Source organism: Telmatherina bonti (genome assembly GCF_933228915.1).
Source record: "Telmatherina bonti genome assembly, chromosome: 13".
Classification (NCBI taxonomy): domain Eukaryota; kingdom Metazoa; phylum Chordata; class Actinopteri; order Atheriniformes; family Telmatherinidae; genus Telmatherina; species Telmatherina bonti.
Genome location: NC_136611.1, coordinates 26,358,858 through 26,380,662, shown reverse-complemented (window position 1 = coordinate 26,380,662; position 21,805 = coordinate 26,358,858). Strand labels below are relative to the sequence as shown.

The window sequence follows — 21,805 nt, the reverse complement described above, 5'->3', positions numbered from 1 at the left end:
TTTTATTTGTATTCAATGATGATTTCTCACATCCAGCTGGCCTGAGAGCAAAAACAAATGATGTAATGTTTTTCCTTTCAGTACTTAAAAAGGCATGTTGCTGTCAAAACATAAGCTCATGGAAAATTACAAAAATCAGCTCGCCATAGTGAGGCACTTTGTCTGACAGTTGTTACACCTGTTTGCTTGCCAAGAGTATTTCTAATTGAGGATACTGCAACACTTTTTCAATGACAACAAATTCGAACATCATAAGATGTGAGATATGTTGTATAGTTTGTACATGGGAATTATAAATGACTGTGTTAAACTGACAAAAAAAACAAACAAAAAAACAAAACAAAACATAGTATATACGAAGGTTTGTCCACCATTGTCCCTTTTTCTGCTTTCTTGTGGCATTTTAAGCTTGTTTTGCAAATTGCTACAGAAATGCACAAGTAAAATTCACCAGTTTGACAGAAGCATTGGGGCCCAAACTTGAGTGCATATTTAAATGAATCTACCATTTGTAATGCAACGGTGGAACCTCACTGTACTCATAACAAAGGCTTTTCTCTAAACCCAGGCAACTGCTAAGCGACCCGGCAGCTTTCATTGGAGCCCATCTGTGAAACATTTCCAACCTGAAGCCACTTTCCACCATCTTTCCCATGTGGGGTTCGCAGCTTTAAATGCTGTGATTGGTTGATATTTCTGTATGGGAGTAACATTTTCCCTCCTGACATTTTTATGATCTGGTGTTTCTCTGCCTGCTGAGGATTAAAAGATGGAAAGAGAGCTAATCACTGCACCAACACTGCGGCTTTGGATGAGACTCAGACAGTCACTCAAAACACTGAGAAACACTGTCATTCACCTTGCAGTTGCAGCTGTCATTTCAGAGAAGGAAGAGCTGCAAGGTAAAACCAACTCGCACAACTGCATGAGAGCTTAAGTTTAATCACATTTTCTTTGATCAAAAATCTCTTTAAGGGATTAGTTTGTCAAGTGAGTGAGCAGCCCTTTTGGTCTGGCTCTGTCATGAATGTTATGAAATGAATTTGTCTACCTCTTGCAGGTCCAGCTTCATCTGCCAGGATTTCTGTCCTATAAAGGCAGTTACACATTCTTGCTGTGTCATCAGGGGAAAAATTTAACAGCTCCATTCACTAAAAAGTGAAGTGACAGCGGAAAAACAATAACAGCTGTCTGCTTTTAAATTCTGAATCACACAAGATCTGAAATAATACATGACTGGAAAACTAAAATAATCCCTTATGTAATACCTTCTGGACAATGTTTGCTGTGGTTATGAGGTTCTTCATTAAATACATAAATTCTGAATCATTTTCTGTCTTGAAAACTACGGTTACGTGTTGCCTTTACTCCCCCCCCCCCCCCCCCCCCCCAAAAAAAAAAAAAAAAAAAAAAAAAAAATACCACATGGATGTAACAGCATCTGATAACACAGCAGTTAAATGCTGTCCTCTGGAAAAAGCTTCTCAAATGCTTTCTTTTATGTAGTTGGAGGTGCTCAGGAACACTTCCTTCAAAGTGAACCATGACTCTTTTATGACAAAGCCATCATTTGATTAAATGCACATGGAAGCAAACTGCCTCAATTTTGTTAATGCAAATCCTTACATTTATGGGCTCAAATGGGATCCTACATGGGAAGTTATATAACCAATGGAAAATGTCCTCTGTATGGTACACCAACTGTGGGAAACTCAGGGCAGTTGCAAAAATAAATAAACTGAAAAGAAGGAAAAGATTTTCTGCAAAGGTCTGCACATGAAAACTACTTGATAGTGCGTTGGCCTTGCGTCTCCTTCTGGTTGAAAGAATAAATTCATATAATAGCTGATGAATTCAGTAATGACCTAATACACTTTCTGCATGTTTTTTTTTTTTGTTTTTTTTGGAAAGACTGAAATATGCTTGGAGACAAAGCAGTAATGGACATGCCTGTTATCTTACTTCAGTTTTATTGTATTGTTGCAGAAACTGGGCTAATTTTTTTTTACAGTGTGCCTTTTTTTTTTTATTGGCAGCGCAGCACTTTAAGAGTCTATACCATATAATAGTTAACTCATAAAAGTTAGTCACCATCTGTAACATATTTCATGTTTATTCTCCACAAAAGAGAATCACAGATCCTCTGCATTGTAAAACAAACTATGTAGCAAAACTTTAAATCTTATTCAACACAAACCCATAATAAAACACTGATGTAAATGTTTGCACAAACATTTAGCACAAAGTGTGCAATGAAATACAGCCTGCCAATATGGCTCTTTGGAGGTGTGGCCAAGTAATACCCAGCTTTAACTCACTGGAGGAAATGCAGGCAAAAAATGACAAAAGGCTCTTGCTCATAATGTCAAAATAAACCATTGTGATTTATTCTTGATAAATAAAGTCTCAACTGCTTGTCATTGCACCGGGTCAAATGTGATTATGGATGTGTATAAATGAGAATACAAAGAAGAATGTTTAGGAAAGTCCTTTTATTCCAACTTTATGGGCAACAGTGTAAATAAAGTCTTCCACTATCTGTTGCTGCTTTCAATCCGTATCACAGAAATTCCATACCTTATAACTTAATGAACATCCTTTCCTGGCTGAAAGAGACCAAGCTTTATTGCTGGAGATTTCAACCTAAAACACTAAGCTTGACATGATGAGCAGCGTTTTGAAAGGAAGAACAATATATCTGAGAGCATTAAGAGACTTTTTGAGTGTGAGAGCAGAGTTTTGAGCAAGAGCCACATGATATTTGAGCATGAAAAGAAAAAATATTGCTTTTAAATTGAACAGTTACACTCTTGACAAAAGGTCGGGGAGATGGCTTAAGCTGTATCCAAGCAATGTCATTTCTTTTTCAAGAAAGCAGAACTTATTAAAAATTCATTAAATAGCTGCAAATGCACAACTCTTAAGCCACATGCGATTTAGTATGCAATATTTTGCTGTCAAGGAAACAGACTTTATTCAAATTTCTTACGTTCTCCCAGCTTTCTTAAGAAACCTTTGTCTTTTTTTTTTGGGTCATTTTACTCATTTTAGTCAGTGCAGTCATTTCACTTGACGATCTTCAAAAGGGGTATGTTTTTATTATTCATCAGGGTGTTTCATGAATCAATTTGCTACCAAGTTTAATGAAGGGTGAGTCAGTGTATAAGAATTCCTGGTGGGTTCAGATATCACTTCAAATGTCAGATACAGTTGTGAATAATCGGCGGTCACCATTGGCCAAAACTCTTCTAGATATAAAAATCTTTCATAGGCATATGGATCCAGTAGTCAGTGGCCTAATATGTTGACTCATGGCAAGTAGAAATGGCTCATCCCAAAAGAATAAAGTTTTTCAGTAATTAGTTACCAAATGGAAACACAGTTTTCAATTACATATTTTTCTATCACTGACTTTGACTTTGTTACAAGCTCCACCTTCACTGCATAAAAGAGGGCAAAAAATACATACAACTTTCCAATTTCATATTCAGATTCTTTATTACATGTAGTCTGTTCCAAAGACATATAATAAATTAGCATTAATTTGGTTAAATCCACAAATATTGCCAAAGATTGCACAATTAGGCAAACATACAACAATATTTCTGCACCAGCATGGTCATTTCCATTGATCTAGATAATTAATATGTTATGACATTTATACAAAATAAAGAAAAAAGACAAAGAGTGTGATAAATAATCAATAAAAGTAGAAAATCAGCTGATCTATTTATTTGGTCACAACCTCCACTCACTAAAACACAGGAGGTCAAAACAACAGGCGACCAAAATGCAAGTCTTTGCTTTAGAAATGTGTAAATCACTGACAAAACTAATGTCAAGTGTTTCATATCCTCGTCCACCAAAGCACATGTACCCAAGTATGTGCGACACCCTTTTAAAACAATGATGTAATCGTTCCCTGGCAAGATTTAGTCCCCTGTGCAAAAAGATCCAGACTGTTGCAGACATCTCACCTTCAGGCTATAAACCTGGGTCAGCAGTCAGAGACCCTGACACAGACCCGGACCAGGTTCCAGTCAAACACCTGGTTCTGTTTTCAAGTTCGTCAGTCTCTTCCTGTCTCTCTCACAGGGCAAGTGCTTATTCATGCACAATTAGGATCTGATCAGTGTAACGTCACTGCTGTCCACAACCAGAAAAAACACACAACCCCAGCCAGAAATAGTGGAAGTGAACCAGTGGCATAGGGGGCAGGGGTTGGAAATTTGAGCAGTGTGTGTATGTGTGTGTGTGTGTGTGTGTGTGTGTGTGTGTGAGTAACTTGTGTTGTGCATGCTTGTGGATCTCCTTTGTGCCATGGGGAGGAGGGGAGGAGAATGACGGCTGTTGCTTTAAACAAGAATGTGTTCATTCTAAGGAAGAGGGGGGAGGCTCTGCCTACCGAAAATCGGCGAGAGCATTTTTCATCATTTAAAAGCACCAAGGACAGAGAGTGAGAGAGGTGCAGCTGAGAGAGACAGCCTCTTTGAGCTGTGAGGCAGAAGTGATGGATTCAGCCCACAGAAAAGTGACAGTCTTCTCCTAACGGGCCACAGGCAGTGCACAACCTGCCCTGGACTCACCGTTTATCAGGAAATTACCTCCACCCTTCAGCCATAGATGCAGCTTGTCTCTTCAGTGATTTCAAGCTTTTCAACAAGATTTTCTTGCAATTTATTTAATGTTTGCTGAAGAGCTTCTGAGAAGTTTGGATTTTGTTGAGCAAATGACAATCTTTTAATAAACGAAGGCTATAAAACTACTGGTTCTCCTCTACTGGAATGGACTGAGGTGATAAAAGTGATTGACTGAACGTGCTGAGCGAGAGAGGAAGACACAAGGGTGAAGGTTTCACACTTGGGATGACTTTCTACCAGGAGACACTTCAAACAACTCTAGCAGGAGGACAAGGCAACTGAGGGAGCCCCATCAGCACTGTGCAGTTATCTTGTAAGCATGAATTAACCTTGTTTTACCTAGAAATGTATTAGCTGTATTGGGTGATTTATCAGGAGAATGATTGCACTCATTCCATTAATTCTCAAATGAAATCCAGTGCCACTATTAAATGTCCCAACTTGCAAAGGCAACAATAACCTGTATTGAATGGACATGTTCTCTCAGTGAACTTTGTCGATCAGCCAGTGACATTAGCTAACACAGTGGTTACGCAATTAAATGATCATTTTGTTACACGGTCTGAAGTCACACTTTTGGCCATCCACTCTCAAGCTGCTCCAGTCCACGTAATGTTTATGGTGTAACTTAATTTCAACTGTTGTCATGCAGCATCTGTTATCTCACTCACTATTTGGTGCCAAAGGGCTAATTCTACTTCACAATGAGCAACTAAGCTCATCCTGACTAATACTTCTGGAAAAGAAAGTTTTTTTTTTCCCAACAAAAGCTTTTGTTGAAGAAATGTTTTCCACAAAAAAAGCTTTAAAAGTGTCAAACAATGACACAAAGATAGTGAAACTAAAATATGACTTGTAGCAAGATATTTGAATATTATTACCTTTGCATGATCTAAAAAGAATATTCATTTCTGAAGAGAGAAAGAAAAAAAGCTCACTATAGAAAGCTGACAGTAGCTTCAGGATGTTCCCCTGGAAGCAAGAGGACAGGGAAGCAGACAGTTCAATACTGTCTTTGTTTCCATTGCCAGGGTTGTGTTTGGATAAGGGGGCTTAGAGGTACAATGCTGGAACTTATCGAAACAATTCCCCAAGACCCCCTGCTTCTCTGTGTGAGATCACAAGTGAGGTGGGGAAAACTGTACCATCTGGCAAGAGAGGGACAGAATGAAACACTTTAAAGCCATCCTTTAGTATCAAAACTGAACCTGGTTCAAGTTAATCATGTTTCATACATCATGTTACACACAAGGAATACATGCATGAGGAAAGAATGGGATTACCCTCCAGGTAAAGAAAAACACCAAATCACCATGAGCAAATTGAGTCTGAGTGTGATCCAACACATATTGGCTGTCACGCAGGAGACTTTGTGCTCGGCAAAGCTGGCGCTAATACGAACATGCAGCACAAAGCCGTCCTACATAGTGTCCTCCTCTTCTTGGCTACTGACAAGCTGCTCAGTTGTGTTGTGATCTCCCATTGCAGAGGATGATGATGTGATTATGGAGCATTCACACAGAAAGTAGGACACTGGGAATGAAATGGGTCAGTAGATATGTCTATAGGTACACCCAGGAAGGGGGTGGGGTGGGGTGGGAGTTTGGGATGGTAGGTGGTGGTCACCCATCTAATGGTCTGCCTGCCACTGCCATTGACTCCCCCATGTGAGCATGGCAGCTCACTCTAATGAGGTGACGAAGAATGTGAGGAATGCCATGCTCACACTTAAATGAGAGGAGCTGGGGTGAGAGACGTGAGCCAGTCTGAGCAAAGCTGCCCACCTTCTAATTATTAATGTGCTGAGCATGACCAAAAAGGCTTGAGCACAGCGCTGGTCAGAGACACTGTGACCTATCTGCTACATACTAACCTCTCGTACCTAATTTAAAACTGAGTTAAACCCAGAATGTGGAGTTGTGTAAAACACAGAATTACCACCTGAAGACAGTTAAACCAAAACACTTTGGTGTGAAGCAGACTTTAAGAAATTGTCTAAGAAGAGCTGCCAGTCTCATTACAATGAGGACCTATTCATCGCACGTATTACTCAGTTGTGTTTCTACCCTGAGCAGATCAGACGTATGTGACACTTCAACACCAGTTAATCTCTGCAGCCAGTGGCAGGTCAATAGCAGCTTGTTCAAGCAAAGCAATTTTAAGACAATAATGAGCCATAGGGGCTGCTAAAAGTGAAGAGGAAGGTGAAGGCTTTCTGTTGTTCCCTCTGGCAGACTGTGGATGGGTTAATAACAGGCTGTCTCAGCTCAGGCAGATGGGACTCTCTCTGAGGTCCCTGGGAGACAGAGCCCCAGTAAGTGTTATTTGAAAGCATGCAAGAGAGGAAAAACACTCACAGACGTATGCCGCATGAACTTACAAACACATATTTCATCACAAGCTGCGAACAGTTTCGTTTCAGCTTTGAAGTGCAGCGAAGCCTGGAGTAGGAGATTCCAGGCTAACGACATCCAAAATGGAGCTCCTCCACAGCAGGGGCAAACAACACGGCTGTTCTCAGAGACAGAGTTCGGGTTCCAGGAGCGAAACCGCAGGAGTCACCAGCCAAATACAGTCATCAGCACATTACAACAGACCGTCTCTGAGCTACTCCATTATCTTGGTGTGGGATTACTTTTAAGCTATCATTAGTGATTTCTGTAATGAATCATCTGAGACATTAAAAATAAAAAGATTTTGATGATAAATACAGCTACAAACTGTAAGTTTACCCCCAGAATCTCAATCTAGATCAGCGGTGACATCACACAGCACTGGCTATGGCAGCAAGATAAGTAGACTTTGAACTTCGCTGGAGGAAAATAGTTTCATGCTCAATTACAAAGAAAAAATGGCACTTCTTGAAGGTAATTTTTGGAATTCATAGTAATTAAATGTAAGCTCCGGATCTTTAGCTACCACTAAAAAAATTACAAGGGACAATGAGACCTTTGTTTCTTCAGCACTGTAGGCTTTTTTTTTCTCGACAGGTAAACTATGATAACAGAAAGACAGGCTGCAAGAGGGTAGTTTGTACACAAAACCTTCTCTATGAAAGTTTCATCAGTGAGGGAGAAGTGTTTATGCATTCAGTTCTAGACAGATACAACCAGAGAGGCTTGATTGTGCCAGGGGTCACGTTCTTCGAGAGCGCTGCATTTCTCTTCTCCATGTCTCCAACCTAATGTGCTGGCTGCATGCCTGGATTAACTAGACAAAAACATTTCTCACTTTTTTCCCAGTTTTTGTGCTCAGCATTATGTAGCTGATCATCTTTCACTAAAAGATAAGGCATGACAAATGCAAAAAGGATGCATATGTGAGAATGATAATCCCCACACAGTTTACTCACAGTCATTATACGTCCTTCTTTTATTATGTCCTATGATTAGTCAGACTGACTTTGACTCTGGCGAGGTGTTACACAGGACCTCACTGTAATCCAACACACAGCAGCTTTCAATTAAGGTGTTCCAGGAGTTCATGGCCTTATTATCCTCACACAGGAGTTATAGCAATCAGTGGCATCCCCGCCCCCCCCCTTCCCACTTTTAATGACACCACCACATCTTTAAAGGCTGCTATTATTTTTAAGAAGAAAAAAAAATAGCTGAGTGTGGAATTATCCAGTTTTTTTTGACGATAGTTGTGGCTTGTGTTAAAAGATCCAGTTGCAAGGAAAACAGATTCCAAGAGAGGCTGAAACCTAAACAGGCCCTTGTCTCAAGCCCTTTTTGCACAGCTTCCATATCAGGGATAAAACACCTCTGTTATGCTAAGTGGTGGATAGTGGTGGATCAGTGCTGCATCAGTGTGTGCTTTCTCATTGACATCTCAGAATCAACTAAATTATACCACCATTATCGGAAATAGCTATGTGTTTTGTTGTGCTGTCTCCTTCTTATACTGGTTTTGTGATGATCTTCTTTGCCGAAGATGAGGCATGTCATTGTTGAGTCAACCTCGACCCCCATTAATGTCACTGTATTAAACACCATTTGAGTAATGTGAAAAGGATGTGAGATTTAATCAGGGTTGAATATTAAGACCAGCAGGGATAATGTTATACTTCATAATGTCACATGGATAAAAAAAAAAAAAACAACGTGATAAATGATAAATGATCTTTCCGTAAGTTCCTCTCTTGGAAAGGACCACATGCATGACTGATAATCAATATTTAACAGTTCTTTGAACAGCATCATCTGGTCTTGTATCAAATTTTCCGTAAGCAAAGATGTCCAGGCCTGCAGAAGCAAACAGAGAGGAGTATTTTATTGTGTAAAGGACAGGCCATGGCAGTCTCCCAATGAGAACCTGAGCCAGAATAGCAAACTTAGTGAAACACTCTCGTTATGGCAGTATGACTGATTAAAGAGATTAGCACATTATTACAGGTTTTTTTTTTTGTTAGTTTTTGCATTTAAGTTGCACATGTTACTATTAGTAGCATAGATGTGATTTAAACAAGCCATGGCTTAGAGCTAGATGAATGAATTCAATTGATGAAACAGAGAAGTTTTCATACGTTAGCAGTGATAAGAACACAGCCTCCATGAGATTTATGTTTCATGCATTTCTATGACACACATGAATGCCTTGTGTTTCCTGACATGGAAAGTATCAGAAGGACACTGTGGTGCTCAGCAGGGCAAGGATTTAATTTCTTCTCAGATGCAACCTCTTTCTGCTTTTTTGGCAGTCTAAATTTTGAAGGCTGCAATGATTGCCTACCCATTGATGTGTTTCCACATACCTTATGTATAGTCTGGTTGTTGATGCAGATAATGATAGGACCAGTGCACCCTGATGGATAACCTTCTAGTCTGAACAAGCACAGCTGCATACAACAGGTTGATTCTGTCAAAAGAAGCATACTGCAAAATTCTCAGTCACATATAAGAGTTTAAAAGGAAAAAAAAGGTTTTGTTTGAATCTGAATAGCCTTTAAAAAGTGGATAATCCATAAATGTTACACTAAAATATTGCTTTCAATTTTCTTGCCCCTTCTCTTTAGGCTTTGGTGGGTTGGACACTAACTCATGGAGCCCCCTTCAATGGTCCTGCTGGGGGTCCTTCTAGTTTATGGACTAACCTGTGGTGTACAGAAGACACAGGGGAGTTTGTCGGACAGCAGCCATGGCCACGAGAAGATCCAAGAATTTGGGAACAGTGAGGATGATCTGGAGAGAGAGTTTCTCTATGCTGGAAGAAGCAAACGTGCCCCAGCTGACCCAGCGCAGGACAAGTGCTCCTACACTTTCATTGTGCCTCAGCAAAAAGTGACTGGAGCCATCTGTGTTAATTCCAAAGAGCCAGAGGCCATGCTGGAGAATCGGGTCAACAAACAAGAGTTAGAGCTTTTAAATGTGGAGCTGCAGAAACAAAAGAGGCAGATCGAAACCTTGCAGCAGTTGGTGGAGGTGGATGGAGGTATTGTCAATGAGGTCAAGCTTCTGAGGAAGGAGAGTAGAAACATGAACTCAAGAGTAACTCAGCTCTACATGCAGCTGCTCCATGAGATCATCAGGAAGAGAGACAATGCCTTAGAGCTGGCCCAGATGGAAAACAAGATCCTGAACCAAACCTCGGAGATGCAGCAGCTCACCAGTCAATACAAAGATCTTGAGCACAAATATCAGCATTTGGCTTCTTTAGCCACAAATCAGTCCACTTTAATTGCCTTGTTGGAGGAGCAGTGCCAGAGTCGACCTCCTCCTCGACGCGTGCCTGTCTCTCAGCCGCGGCCTCAGCCACCACCTCCTCCCTCACCACCTCTAAACAAGCCGTATCAGCCGCCGGTGCTTCCACGTATCAACAACCCAATCAGCAATGAGATCCAGAGTGACCAAAAATCTCTACCGCCTCCTCTCCCAACAATGCCTACTGGCACACACAGCCCATCCACCACTGACAAGCCCTCCGGTAAATTTAACACTTACATTAGAGTTTTGATTTTCTACTCCTTTTTGTGATGACATGTTTTCCATGTTGTTCCTTCTTCATGCATTTAGTTACTTGTTGTAACTACAGTTACAACAATAAGCAGCGATACCAACCAGAATAATTTTTTCTTTTTGGTGGGGGGGGTCTGTTGAAGAGCAAATCATTTACAGATGCAGGCTCAGTCAATGAGAGTAAACGTGACAGCTGAACTGAATTGCCGTTCCAAAAGTGAGCTACAGGAGGATGTTCCCAGAACATATTAAGAGAAGTACTTGTGACACCCACAGAGAGCTTTAGGGGGGTGCAGTGAGGAGACTCATTACTCCTACGTAGCCTCCTGGGGGTATGTTACAAACACAAAGAACAAGTGTATTAACTGGTAATCTAGTTTGTGTTACCTTTTCAGAAAATTTGAAGAGAATAGTGTAAAATTGTGCAACAAAACCATCGTAGAAGTTCCTTAATTGTCCATGAGTCTGCAAAACTGGTGCTATTTTTCTTTTTTTTTGCCTATTTGATAAATCATACTCATTCCTGTCTCAAACGGTAGGGGCAAACAAAAGATTGATTGTTAACGCGGCTTAATAAGGAGGAAACACTACGTAGCCTTTCTTTCAGCTAGAGCTAATTTCAACATGTCCCACACAGAGCAAAGGGCTTGTCTTCAGAACAGAAAAGCTGTTGTCTGCTGCCTTTTTCAGATGCATATCTTCTAATTGCCACCGATTAACCCTCAAAAAATACAATGGATATTGGCAGGGTAAGCACGTGTGCCTATAAATAGCTGGCCCAAAGCCTAATGATCTTTTGAACACATTAGCAGACTTCAATATTTATGTAAAGGGTGTTTTCTATGCCCCATTGCTAATTCTTTTCATTAGAAAACTATGTTTTGGTGGTCTATAGTGGAAAAAAAGAGCCCACCATTTCAAAGGGGGCTAGTGGGAGCATTTTCCATTGACATTTTGCACTACTGCTTTCCATGAGAACAGTAACAGTTGTAGAGATTGTTTGAAAGGAGGCAAGTAATTTCCTGCCCACAGTCATACAACTAACATCCTCCCTAATTGTTACATAAACCTTTACTGCAACACGAGCAGCGCTGCACAACATGCAGGGAAAAAGTGAGGGACAGATAGAGGTGAAGGAAAAAACTGAGAGAAAATGCAGGGATGGAGTCTTAGAAAAAAAAAAACAGGAGGGGGGGGGGTAAGTACAAACAGAAAGAGATACCCAAAGCTGGTGATGTCATTTGTTCCAGTTGCACCAGGCATGAATCAGTCATATGTTCCACCAAAGGAGCAGACTTTATCAGGCAGAACAGAGTAGGGCAGGACAGGGCAATTCTCTGGCTTGTATCTGCTCAACAGAGACATTCCTGAGAGTAAATGGATGGCTGAGCAGGAGAAAAGAAACAGATATCATCTACAATGATTTCATGAAATCAAAAACAATCTTTAAAGAAAATAAGTAAACAGTTTCTTCATTCGTACGGCTCTTTATCCTGCTCTCTCTCTCTCTCTCTCTCTCTCTCTCTCGCACACTCTTTAAATACCCTCCCTATCAACCCTGGCTCTTTGTGTGACCCCTTATTACCTTTCAATTTGCCCACACTTTACTTTAACTCTGCGATCTATGCCAGTTGGCAAAGCACATAAGTGTAAAATCTCAAGAACTTGGATTCTTTTGCAACAAATTGTTAGCTGGAGAGCCAATCATCCTTTAGTGGTTTCCATGTCTGCTATTGGAATTGAGGGGAAAATTGTACTGGCATGCTTGAGAGGTTTCAGGGATTTGCACCATGAAATCTAACAATTATTCAACCTTGCCCAATATTCATAAAACATCTTTAGCATGACTAAAAATTCTAGGGAACAATGAAAAGCTGTCACTGCACATTTTCTCATAAACCTTTAGAGGTTATTTTGGATATATCTACACACATTACTACACAACCCGCTACACTTCTCTGCAAATCGATGAAGCATACGTTATGGATTTACAATCCTTTTTAAACTAGTCCAAAAACAGGATGTCATAGCTTAAAAAAAGCACATAAAGTCTAAATGATGTGTGTAACACACTCCAAGTTGATTTAAGTGAAATAATTCTGTATTCGTTATCATCATTGATGACTGACACTTGTTTCTACTGTGTAATTACTCAGTAGTCAGGATTCCCTTCACCCTCTCGCCAGTGTTTGCTTTGGCTGTGCAGTCGGCAGTCATTTCCCTTGCAAAAGAAGCAGCCAAAGTCAATTTTACTGCTAGAATGAGAACTTTTTACTGAAAAATGGGATTCCCTATAATGCCTCTTTGTGTCTTTGTGACTTTTATTTATTTCCAGCTCTTTACTTTTAAGATACTGCTGCCTACAATTGACAAAGTTTTACACACCATGCATTTTCTTCTCTGACTATCTGTTTCTTTAGGTCCATTTAAGGACTGCTTGCAGGCTCTGGAAGATGGTCACACTGCCAGTGGAATGTACCTGGTGAAACCAGAAAATGCCAACCGCCTCATGCAGGTGTGGTGTGACCAGAGACATGACCCCGGTGGCTGGACGGTGATCCAGAGGCGGGTAGACGGCTCTGTCAACTTTTTCAGGAACTGGGAGATATACAAGGTGCGACAGCCTAACACCAAATCAAGGACCTCATAGTTGGGTGGCTTATATAAGGTGTTTTGTCACAAACCAGATGTAGACAACTAATGAATAGATTATTGTTGAGCTTAGCCCAACATGGTACCGGCCTCAGTCACAGTCTTTTGACTCATTAATTCCTGCAACATCCACTGGTCTTGTGAAACTTACTGACACGATAAATGTTGGAGAATATATGTGTCTTCAAATGTTAAATAAGTTGATTTGCGAACCTTTCTGACATGCCAGGCAAAAAATAAAAATGAAAAAACCTTTCTCGATATTGAATCAGAACATATCTGGCAAACTTTAGTTGTCATTCTATAAACCATTTCTGCATTTGTTATCTCCCAGATGGAAAAACCTATCCCACAGGGAAAGGGAGTTCACTGGTAAAACAGCTGTTTGAAAGCCAACAATTCACAAAGGGCCCTGATTAAACTGTATCTCAGTTTTGGACAGAAAAAGCAATATTTCCAAGACTTTTTCAAAACCTTTTTAAACCACAGGAAATTTCAAACTACTTTGTACAGGAGTGTTTCCATGATTTAAAGCACCACAAACCAACTTACTGTACAAGCAGGGCCAGTTGAAATTAGTCAGACAGCTCTTGGTATGTTGAGTTTTTTTACTCAATGGAGTGGATCCTGCTGCGTTTTCAAAAACAAAGTATGACTAGAAACTGGACACCTGATGCAAGTTACAATATTGACTCAATGGGTTAATTTCTAATAACATTCCTTGACGATAAACAAGCCAACAGAAAAGCTAAAAGTCATAATCACCTCCAGACACGAGCAATGAGCCTGAATCATTCCCCAAACATCAAATCTTTTCTAAGAACATTCAGAAAGGATTTCCTGATTGCACTGACGTTTTTTTTTTTGTTGATGTGCTTCACAGCAAGGATTTGGCAATATTGATGGTGAATACTGGCTGGGTCTGGAAAACATCTACTGGCTGACTAACCAGGGAAACTACAAACTACTGGTCACACTGGAGGACTGGTCTGGCCGGAAGGTGTTTGCGGAGTATGCCAGCTTCAGAGTGGAGTCTGAATCTGACTTCTTTAGGCTAAGGGTGGGTCGTTACCATGGCAACGCTGGAGACTCCCTCACTTGGCATAACGGCAAACAATTTACAACCCTGGACAGGGATCATGATGCATACACAGGTAAAAAAAAAACAAAAAAAACAAAAAAACATCATTACAAGATTTAAAAGTAGTAAGTCCTCTTTTTCTAAGCACACAGCCTGACTACTGTCTGCACTGTTTTAACCCCTCTAGGAAACTGTGCCCACTACCAGAAGGGAGGGTGGTGGTACAACTCGTGTGCCCATTCAAATCTGAATGGAGTCTGGTACAGAGGAGGACACTATCGCAGTCGCTACCAGGATGGCGTCTACTGGGCTGAGTTTAGAGGAGGAGCGTATTCGCTCAAGAAAGTAGTCATGATGATTCGTCCAAACCCCAACACTTTCCACTAATCCTCTGATGCATACTTTACTGTATCTTTTATTAAACCAATTTATTTACATCTTTTTGTTTTTGTTACATGGGGTGGCACCAAACCAAGTCAGATGACAAAGAGAAAGATGAGCTAAAAGTGCAATATCAAAACATCAGGGTCTCCCCAAATCTGTGCGCTGTCATTCTGTCTTTTTTTTTTTTTTCTTTTGCCTTGTTACATATAAGATATGTAAAGATTTGCTTATCGCTCAGGAGTTACTTCAAACACACTTTAGCAAACGTTTAAGCGAGTGTTTTCTCATTTGATCTGAGACAGTAAATAGCTCTCCAATAGGAACCCTGCAGTATATATTCATTAGGTAACAAGGAAATGAGGCTGACACAGGAAATGTATCCAGTGACTATCTTTTAATTTCATGCTAAAGACGTCTTCATTCTTCAGATTTGTAATTCACACTAGCGGTAAAAAGAAAATGTGGATTTGTGATCTGGTATTTTGGCCCATTTCATCATGTATATGCACAAAATGTTCATAAAATTACTGCAACTTTACTTATTACACTAAACACAGACTTATAACACCAGAATTGTATGTGCTTAGCAATCTGTTTCTTTTGGGTAAAAAAGAAAGAGAGAAAATAAAAGCTTATTAATCAACTCATTACCAAAATTCAAGGTGGTACTGTCCATTCTCTATTTTTATGATACATGTTCTGAAATTGTGAATTGCTTACACAGGTATCCACTAATTTGCTTGTTTGAATCAAGCACTGTATTTACTGTATAAATTTAGTGGTTTTGCTGATGTCAATAGATCCAGCATATTGCGTTTGTACATAAGATATTTGTAATATAATGTATTTGTTAGTTTACTATTAATTTGCAATAAAATATGTACAGCTTGTGTTCTTGTTCATTTTTGTGTCCATTAACCTGTGATCTCAAACCCTGGTCCTCAGGAGACCCTGTCTTACTGGTTTTACATGATTGCCTGCTTCAAACACACCTCTTCAGATTAAACAAATTTAACATTATGTCAAATTCTGTACAATGACTTATTATTTGAGTCAGGCATGTTGAAGCAAGGAAGCATCTAAAACCTGCAACTTTATGTCGGCAAAGGAGAAGTGCTCACTAACAGATTTCGACAGATTTGTGAACACTAATTGAAGGAAATGTTCTTATGTGTTTGTAGAAAAAGTTTCAGATCTTTGAGTGCAGCTCATGAGAAATGGGAGCAAACACAAAAGTGTTTTTTTTTTTTTCAGTGTAAGAGAGGAAGAGTTCTCTGACAATGTCTATTATTTGCTTCTGCACTTATATATTCATATAGTTTCTACATTTCTATGTGTAGGAGGTGAAACCAGGGAATGTATAGTGTAATTTTGTGTAAATTGAAATGTGATCAAGTTTGAAGAGAAATCTAAACAAATATCAGGGTTTTTTAAATTTTTTTATTTTTATCTCTATCACCTGAACTTGGGGTAAAGAAAACACTCAGACATCATAAATGAGGAAGATTAGATGGTTTTCCCCCTAACCGTCTCCACCAGGAGAACCGGGGTACCACCGCTAAGACGATTCTTATCCTAAAATGAGCCCCGCTTGCCGGGCAGAGGTCCGCATTGGTTCTGCTGGAACAGCATCAGCCAGAGCTTTCCTCCTGGATTTCAGACAGTGACTAAGATGACCAGCTCATGCAGAGGAGGCAGGAATTTCTAGGGGACATAACTGAAGAACAGTCCCATAATATTAAACATGCTAGTGAGTATCATGACAGGGCTATGGGTATGATGCTGGAGAGTAAACTCTTGATATTTTACACATATGCTTAACTTGTGGTGCAGAACAGAACAGGAGCACCAAAGCAGGATGAAAATATGCAAACAAGCCATCCAGAAGGCCAATGCACAGCAACTACTACAGAAACTACTACTGTTAGAAATGTGCACTGAAACTCCACAAGCTTCTGCAGAAGAGCATCCACCAGAGTTACAGAAGGGAAAAGAACCAGAAATGTTCTCGCTGCAGCGCAGTCTTTCCTAACACTCGCTGCCATCGGACTGTGGTTCTTTGTAAAAAAGTGCAGGTAGAAAGAAGGCAATAATATTGATAATATGACAGTCTCCACTACTGTGAGGCTACAACTGTGTAGACGTCTTGGCCAGCGCAGTAGAGACCTGCTGTGTGTTTTTTCCAGGAAAACCTCAATAGATTGATATTTACAGTACAGTACATGAAAACATTTAATCAGGAACTTCAGCCTTATAGAATTTTAGTGTTAAGTGTCTTGGTTCCACCTGAAGCAGTCGATCATCAAGGTAAAAAAATAGGGGCGATGCAGCCATTCTACCCTACTGTTGCAGGCGGTCGTCTGTGATTCCAGACTATTTAGGCTACTTGATAAAAAACAGTGTGTATAATTTTTTTTTTTTTTTTTTCATTATTATAGTTTTTCTGTGATTGCAGCAAATTGTCTTGACGTCATATTCTGGTATAGAGATCTGACAACACATAGTGTTCAAGATTATATTTTAATACTCATATAATTCCTCCTGAGGGAGGCAGTGGCTCGGGTGGTAGAGCTGCTCATCATGTGGCCTGATGGTTGGCAGTTCAAGTCCTGCTGGACTGTTGTTCTCCACTGGCTGGTCCGGAGCTCAGCTAAATGCAGAGGGTTGTGTCAGGAAGGGCATCCAGCATAAAACATGTGATGATTCGCTGTGGTGACCCCATCAATAAGGGACAGTCCAAAGTACATCAGCAACTCGGATAGTTCCTCCTGTGCACTCAGTGCAACAAGCAGGTGGACAACGAGGTGTTAAAAAACCTTCCACAAGAGGGTTTTTCAATTGTTTAAGCAGATTAAAGCTTTTGCTAATTGTTATTTTGATGATACACAATGTTTTTGTTGCATTTAGTGTATTCATGTTGAGTTTTACATTTTGATAATCAGAAAGAATTATTAAAAAAAAGATTTACAATGAACCATTCTTTTTTTTTTTTTTGTTTTGTTTTTTTGTTTTATTGAAATATTTTTTAAGGGAAAAGGAAGGAAGATAAAGAAAGTTGAGGGTAAAGACTTAAGAATAAAGGATGAAGTAAAATGACCCGCTGAACACTAGGAAACCATTGTCTGTCATCATGGTGTGGCTGTACATTTCCATTGGACTACACAGCTACACTCACAGTACCTAATCATATCTTTAGAGGTACAAAAGGCTATGACTAGGTTGCTACCCTTAAAGGTACTGCTGTTGGACCCTAACAGCACAGTTTGTACCTTATAAAGACCAAAACTCCTCTGCAGGCTATCTGGACTTTAGAAAGTACATACTGCACTGCTAAAGTACAACTGCAGTATCTTTGAGGGTAACACCCCAGTCACAATCCTTTATACTCCCAAAGTACCATCAGGAACTTTCTGCAAGTGTAAACAACAATGACAGAGATCATCAAATAAGTTTAGGTGTCTTCCAGACATATTTTAGAGCTAAGTGTGCTCATTGGGGGTAAAGAGAAGAAATAGAGGTAGAGATTCATTTAAGGACAGGATATATGACCTGTAATGATAAGTCGGAGGAAGAAGGTCCTCCATGATCTTAGAAGATTTGGAGGAGTTTGGAGGAGTCTGTAAGAGTTTCTTCCAGTTTGAAGAAAGAATTTCCTCCATGTTCAGCATGGAGGAAATTGTTTCTGATCAGTTTGTGGGGATCATTCTTCTGTTTTTATCAGGTTTTCCAGCTTTTGAATTCTTTTGTGTAAACTTTCCATGGAGGAGTTTTTACGTTGTTCTCTCTCTTCTATGGACTTATTCAGAGAAGATATTTTTCCTAGAAGCTCAGATTTTTCCTTCAGCCATTGCTGCTCCTGCTTTTCTAGTTCTCTTCTGAAGGAGGCTTCACTGTCTTCCTCCTCAGCCAGGAGATGGTGCTTGTGTATCTCCCAGCGATCTTTCTGCTCCTCGTGCTCTTCTTGGGTTTTGACCAGAGCAGCCTTTATTTTTGACGTTTCCTTCACTTGTTGGGTCAAACAGGCTTCAGCTTTTGAGGCCCTTGCCCTTTCAGCAGTGAGAGCTGATTCCAGATGGCCGACTCTGATGGAGAAGTCTGCATGTAGCTGGTTTTTCTTCCTGATTTCAGCGTAGAGGATGGCCGTCTCCTTCTCAGAAACAGATTGTTGAGATTTCATTTGTCTTTTAAGCTGCTCAACCTCAGTCATGAAAGCCATTTGCTCTTCGGTGGCATCATGTTTACCTTTAAGTTGGATATAAACTTGGCTGAGTTCAGTCTTGGCTTGGTCTGATTCAAGTTGCAGCTCAGATAAAGAAGCCTCGGCACATTCCCTTTTCTGTTTCTCCTCACGTAGTTCTGCTTGTAGTTTTTGCACCTGCTTCGAAGCTGATGACTGCATGATCTTACTTCTGTGAACCTGATCCTGTAGTTCCTTTAGCTGGTTCAGCAAGTAGTTTTGTTCTCTCTGAAGTGCTAGAATCTTCTCATCCTTCGCTGCCAAGGTTTGATGAAATTGTTGTTCAGGTATCATAAGTAGACCTGGGCTGTGAGAGACGTTCTTTTCTTCAACATGGTTCATGTTGGATGATTGCTTATTTGCTGGTGTTTTGGCCAGAAGTTTTAGGATCGGATGTGGTTCTACTGCTGATGGTTCAGGTGTTGATGCTGATGATGAAGAGACCAATTCAGGCTGTGGTTCTGCTTGTGGTTTTAGAACTACAGGTTCTGAAGGGACTTCAATAAGGACATCTGATCTTGGGTTTCCAGGTGGTATTAGGGGATTCTCCTGGTTCTTAGAATCCTTGTGGTTTTCAGAAACATCACTGTTGGTGTAGTCACTCTGACCTTCGTGATCTTGAGATGATTTTGTCAGCAGTGTGGGAAAATGTCCACTCTTGACAGAAATGTCAGAGTTGGACTCCACTTTGTCTTGAAAAACTGATGGATTTTTAACCAATTTTGGTAAGTAAGGAAATTCTTCAAGGTAATCCTCGTAGGATTTTCCCATCGATTCCAAGTGCCGATCCCAGACAGGCTCCATAGTTCTGTTTTTCTTGGACTTCTTGCATCGTTTCCTTTGAGCTTGAAGATCAGTGGCACTTTGTTCTTGGATGAAAAACTGGGTTTCTTGTGCAACTGGTGTTTCATTCTCAGTAGGTTTGGTGGAAGCCTGTAAGGATTGCTCTGCAGGGATGGTAGCGAGCTTGTCAGGTCCAGCTGCTTGCTCTGAAGTTGCTCCAAATTGGTGTACCTGGTCTGCAACAGGTGTTTGGAAAACATTGTCAGTTCCCATCACAGATAAACCATGATCAGGTTTTCTGACAGGAGGCTGCGCAGATGAAACTGTTTCAGTAAATGTTACTTCCTGGACCTCTGTTTCTTTTTCTGATGATATTTTCTCCAGCTCAGCCTCTGTGTTGTCTGTCTGACTCCTGTCTATGAGATATGCAGATGATGGATTGTCTGCGTGATGACAGGACTGGTTTGTGTTTTTAGGTGGTGAAACAGCTTCTTCTGTCTCTGATGATACAGAACTGAACGTCTTCTCGAGCTGTGATTCACCCTCTTGGGTTAGAACCAATGGTTCTGCAGTGAGCTCCTCTGGGGATTTGGATTTTGGGCATCCAAATGTAACAGGTGTATTAATCAGATTTCCAGATTGCTTTGATGGGATTTCAGCGAAGTCTGGTTCCTGAAGAGACTCACAAATAGCTTTATTTGGCACCTCAAAGATGGGTGCCGAAGGTGTACGTCGCTTCACTTTCTCACCACATTTCTCTTTTCTTCGATCTTCTCGTACACTCGTCTGCATGATGAAACTATGCAGTTCCTTCTTGATGCGGTGGTCTTTCCCAGTCTGATTAAACTGCAGGTTGGAGTTTGCAAAAAGTTCTAAGGGGATTTCTGATCCTGGTCCTCCAAAGGTGATCTTCGGTGGATCTTCCAACTTTTCAGATGTTGTATGAACCTCTCTGTCGTCTCTCTGGATCTTGTCGGTGAGACTTTCAGAAGGTTTCTCAGCCTCATGATGGGGCTGCTTCCTGTCCTCAATAAATTCTGCAGGAATTTCAGATCCTGGGGCTCCGAATGTAATCGGGAGATTCTTAAGGTATTCAGATTTCTGTGATGGATCATCTGAAACCTTTGATGTCTGAAAGGACCCATTTTTTGGGTTAGATGAAACCTCAAAGATAGGTACCAAAGGTGTACTGCACCTTACTTTCTTGCGTTGTTTTGATTTCCTTTGAACTTCTTTTCCACTTGCCTGCACAGTGAAAATATGGAGTTCTTTGCTGTTGTCTTGATCTTTCTCAGTCTGATCAAAGGACTGATTTGTGTTTGCAATCATTTCAGGAGGAACTTCTGATCCTGGGCCACCAAAAGTTATCTTGTGGGGATTCTCCTGGTTCTCAGAATCCTTGCAAACATCACTACTGGTGTCGTCACTCTGACCTTCGTGATCTTGAGATGATTTTGTCAGCAGTGTGGGAAATTGTCCACTCTTGACAGAAATGTCAGAGTTGGACTCCACTTTGTCCTGAGAAACTGATGGATCTTTAACCAATTTTGGTAAGTAAGGAAATTCCTTGCGATAATCCTCATAGGATTTGTCCATCGATTCCAAGTGGAGGTCCCAGACAGGCTCCATAGATCTATTCTTCTTGGACTTCTTGCGTCGTTTCCTTTGAGTTTGAAAATCAGTGGCACTTTGTTCCCGAGAGAACAACGTTGTTCCTTGTGCAACTGGAGTTTCATTCTCCGACGCTTTGGTGGAAAGTTTTCCACCGCGGACTAGAACTTGTTCAAAGGTCTCCATAGTCAAAATAAACAATAGGACTTCTCTGGATGCGTACTGAGATGCAAACCTGGATGTGTACCGAGATGCGTTCTATAAATGTACTGACTCTATGACAGAGGCAACGAGATTTTATAGGGACTGTGATGTCACCTATGATATCACAAATCATCTTAGTAAAAATTTCACATCAAAGCAAACTCGAGTTCCGTTTTTGCTTGAATCATTCTATAACTGTTGCTAGGCTACAGCAATCTGGTCTCCAACCCTTTCATTCAAGATCAGGTGACCTGCT

The 21,805-nt window shown here is 40.5% G+C and overlaps 1 protein-coding gene across 1 annotated transcript; it reads left to right on the top strand.

Annotated features, from left to right (window-relative positions):
- The first annotated feature begins 4,463 nt into the window (after positions 1-4,463).
- On the top strand, positions 4,464-15,588 carry angptl2b (angiopoietin-like 2b). The gene is made up of 5 exons (XM_079251372.1): positions 4,464-4,953; positions 9,658-10,565; positions 13,018-13,211; positions 14,133-14,403; positions 14,518-15,588. The coding sequence occupies exons 2-5, from the start codon at positions 9,683-9,685 to the stop codon at positions 14,715-14,717; spliced, it is 1,548 nt and encodes a 515-aa protein (XP_079107498.1). The 5' UTR covers positions 4,464-4,953; positions 9,658-9,682; the 3' UTR covers positions 14,718-15,588.
- The last annotated feature ends 6,217 nt before the right edge of the window (positions 15,589-21,805 follow it).